This window comes from Oryzias melastigma, unplaced genomic scaffold (genome assembly GCF_002922805.2).
Source record: "Oryzias melastigma strain HK-1 unplaced genomic scaffold, ASM292280v2 sc01787, whole genome shotgun sequence".
NCBI lineage: Eukaryota > Metazoa > Chordata > Actinopteri > Beloniformes > Adrianichthyidae > Oryzias > Oryzias melastigma.
Genome location: NW_023418367.1, coordinates 2,956 through 6,735, shown reverse-complemented (window position 1 = coordinate 6,735; position 3,780 = coordinate 2,956). Strand labels below are relative to the sequence as shown.

Below are 3,780 nucleotides of genomic sequence, written 5' to 3'. Positions count from 1 at the left end.
TTAACACTTTGACAGTTCTCTTTGAAAATATATTTTTCATATAGCTTATATTTGATTACAAAGACAGAAAAAATATCAAAGATAAAAAAATATGCTTTTTTTATCTTGCAAGAAGATTATTTAACTGAACAATTTGTTTCAGTTTCCATTAAGTGGAACCCAAAAATGTGGAAGTTTACAAAACAAATAGAAGAAAAAGAATCTATGCAATATGAGGTCAAATGCTATAACAATATTTTATGAATAACACTGAGACGGAAGGTGCTAAAAAAAACTGTCTTACATGCTGATGAACAGAAACCAAATAAGAATAAGCAATAAGTCAAAAAAATTGGGGGTCCGATAACGGTATAAAAATAAGAGTTTTGCAATAAATGCTCATATCTCAGTAAAATTAACGACTTCTTATCGAACAGCAGTATATAAAATAATCATTCAATCACGCCCACAGTACACTACTAAAAAAAACATCATAAAAGCAGGAAATATGCAAAAACCGAAAAAGAATTGCAATGTTTCATAGTGTAATTTTAGACTAAAATATATCATCTTACCTTCTCTGAGTTGGGTAAAGTCTGAGTTCTGGTAAAAGTGTCGGCTCCGTTTATACTGATCAGTTCTGCATCTACAGGAGGAAACGGTGCGGGGAAAACCACCACGTCACTCTTGAGAGTATCCGAACTGAAACACACGTCGTACTGCTGAGTAGCTTTGGAGTAAGACCAGCTCCCGTCAGGGTGGGTGGTGATCATTGGAGCGCTGTACCTGCTGAAACTTGCGTCTGTCCTGTGGCATCTGACAGCCATCAAACTGATGAGACTCAGCAGAAAGATGACGGACACCGACACTATGGCGATCAGCAGGTACAGGTTCAAATCCGAGAAGCTGTCCTCCTTTAGAGGCACGTGTCTGAACGGAGTCTGCATGTCAGCGCTGCTTTCCAGAACCACCACCTCAATGGACACAGTAGCTGACAGAGAAGGTTCTCCATGATCACAAACCAGCACCAGCAAGGGGTGACTTTTCAGGTCATTGTCGCTCATTCTCCTCTTAGTCCTGATCTCCCCGCTGCTGGTTCCGATCCGGAACAGGTTGTTTCCTTTGGGCTCAGACAGGTGATAAGAAAGCAGAGCATTGTATCCAGAGTCTGCGTCCACAGCCCTGATCTTTGCCACAAAGTATCCCGCTTCAGCAGAATATGGGATGTTCTCGCTGTTAACGGAGCCGTGCTCAGAGTAAGGAGCAAGAATGGAGGGACTGTTGTCATTTTCATCCAGAACAAAAACGTTCACAGTCACGTTGCTGCTGAGTGGAGGAACACCAGAGTCTGTGGCCTGAACTTTGAACTGGAACGTTTTCAGCTTCTCATAATCAAAAGACTGAAGGCTGGTTATTTCTCCTGTTTCTGACCTGATATTTATCATAGTCGACAGTGGCATTGAGTTACTGTTGTCATGTAAAAGAGAATAGGTCACTCGTCCATTTTGATCAATGTCTGCATCAACTGCTGACACAGTTTTTAAAACAGTTCCTGATGGACTGTTTTCCTTCATAAATATGTTTATCGTGTTTTCTGTAAACAGAGGTCTGTTGTCGTTTATGTCTGAAACTTGAACATGAATCACACTCGTGCTGGACAGAGGAGGTCTCCCTTCATCTGCAGCAGTGATGCTTATATTGTATTGAGGAGCGGTCTCTCTGTCGAGCTCACCGTCCACGACTAAGGAGTAGTAGTTTTTATAATTGTTTTCTAATTTAAAAGGGACGTCGTTGGAGATTTTACAAGTGATCACCCCGTTTTTTCCACTATCTTTGTCAAACACTGACACGAGAGCAATAGCAGTACCAATGCTTACATCCTCTTTGACAGAGTTTAAAAGTGAAGTGACAGAAATTTCTGGAGCATTGTCATTAACATCTACAACTTCTATTAATAGTTTTGAATGAGAAGTCAGAGGAGAAGAAGCTCCGTCACTGGCTTGAACTCGAATCTCATACGTATTTTTTTCTTCACAGTCAATGTTCTTTACATTCGTTACTGTGCCTGTTTTTGGATCAATACTGAACAAATCTTTTTGTTTCTCCTGATCTATTTCAAGGAAAGAAAAAGACACTTGCGCGTTCTGACCTTCATCCAAATCTGTCGCATTCAGTGTTATTATCGACGTCCCTATCTCAGCGTTCTCGTACACTCTGGCTTTGTAAAGATTTTGACTAAAAAGAGGAGGATTGTCGTTGACATCCAAAACGTTAATAGTTATTGTCATGCTGCCTGATCTAGGTGGTGTCCCTCCGTCCACGGCTGTTAGTATCAGAGGAATAAGCGACTTTTTTTCTCTGTCTAAAACTTTCTGCAACACTAACTCTGCAGTTACGCTTTCTCCTTTATGTAACGAAAGAGAAAAATACTCGTTTTGACTGATTTTATATGAATTTACAGAATTTTTTCCAACATCTGCATCCTGAGCTCGTTTCAGAAGAAATCTCGTTCCTGCAGCGGTATTCTCCGTTATGTTAATCGTCTGCGAGCGGGTGACAAATAGCGGGGAATTATCATTTACATCCAATATAGTAATTTCGATGCGATATAGTTTTAAGGGGTTATTTATTACCGCCTCCAGGCTAAGCGAACACGAGACCTCGTCTGCGCAAAGCTCCTCTCGATCGATTCTCTCATTCACGTAGAGAGCACCGGTCTTTTGATTTACCTCAAAATATTTCCTCCTCGATCCAGCAACGATTTGAAACTCACGAGTTCCCAAATCCTGCACACTGATGCTGAGGTCTCTAGCGATATTTCCAACAACGGTTCCAACATTTGTCTCCTCCGCAACAGAATAAGAGAGCTGAGCAACCACAGCCTTCCGACCACAATGCAGCAGAACAGCCATCAAATATATCCACAAAAAGCTCGTCCATCCCGGTTTGAACATCGTCAGGGAGAAACACAAGGGGGGAAAAAGTATCCGATAAAATGAGAATCAAAGAAGAAAGACTGCAAGCGGATTTTTCTGCATGTTGGGAATCGAACACAAAGCCGTGTTTTGTGATTCCACCTCTCTTTGTTACAAAGCTCACACGCGTCATCAGGCTGAATCTAGGAGGAGCCCGGTTCTAACCCAGTCTAAATGTGACGGTCTGCAGTGTCCCCGTGTGGACTTCAGTCAAAACTTCGTCTCACAAGAACCATCCAACAAAAAGGAAACATTTGCCATACAGACGATGCCAAAACACTAGAAATGTTAACAAAAATAGATTATACAAACACATCTATCTATCTATCTATCTATCTATCTATCTATCTATCTATCTATCTATCTATCTATCTATCTATCTATCTAAACACACTTTAAAACTGCCTAAAGCAGTGGAATTAGAAAGCGATTACACTAAATGAAAAGCAAAGAAGTAAAAAGAGTAAAAAACACTAGTGATGGAATTGCAGGTCTGAAAAATGTTTAATTTTATCAAAGGATATGTATGATAAATAAAACAGTGACCGTTTTAAAGCTATATATATAAGTGTGTATGTATGAAGGTTTTCATGTTTCAGTATGTCCAAACAAAATCTTGAAATTGTGACAAAAGAGCAAGTAAAGCTAAAAAAAAAGGACAAATTTGGTATTTAGATGCCAGTAGGCAGTAGTTTAAATAGGAAGAAATGGTTTTAAAATTAAATGCCCAATTAGCAGAAAATTTGGTAGTTGAAAACTTTGAGTTCTGATTATTTTCATCATACAGATAAAATGTTTATATATATATATATATATATATATATAT

General features: G+C 39.3%; 1 protein-coding gene across 1 annotated transcript; it reads right to left on the bottom strand.

The window, feature by feature from the left end:
• Positions 1-6: 6 nt before the first annotated feature.
• LOC112139869 (protocadherin alpha-8) lies at positions 7-3,084 on the bottom strand. The gene has a single exon (XM_024262706.2). It carries the CDS (start codon positions 2,931-2,933, stop codon positions 546-548), a length of 2,388 nt encoding a protein of 795 aa, XP_024118474.2. The 5' UTR covers positions 2,934-3,084; the 3' UTR covers positions 7-545.
• Positions 3,085-3,780: the final 696 nt, after the last annotated feature.

Bases quoted from the DNA above. Each gene is read 5' to 3' on its own strand.
- LOC112139869 (XM_024262706.2), bottom strand. From the start codon at position 2,933: ATGTTCAAACCGGGATGGACGAGCTTTTTGTGGATATATTTGATGGCT.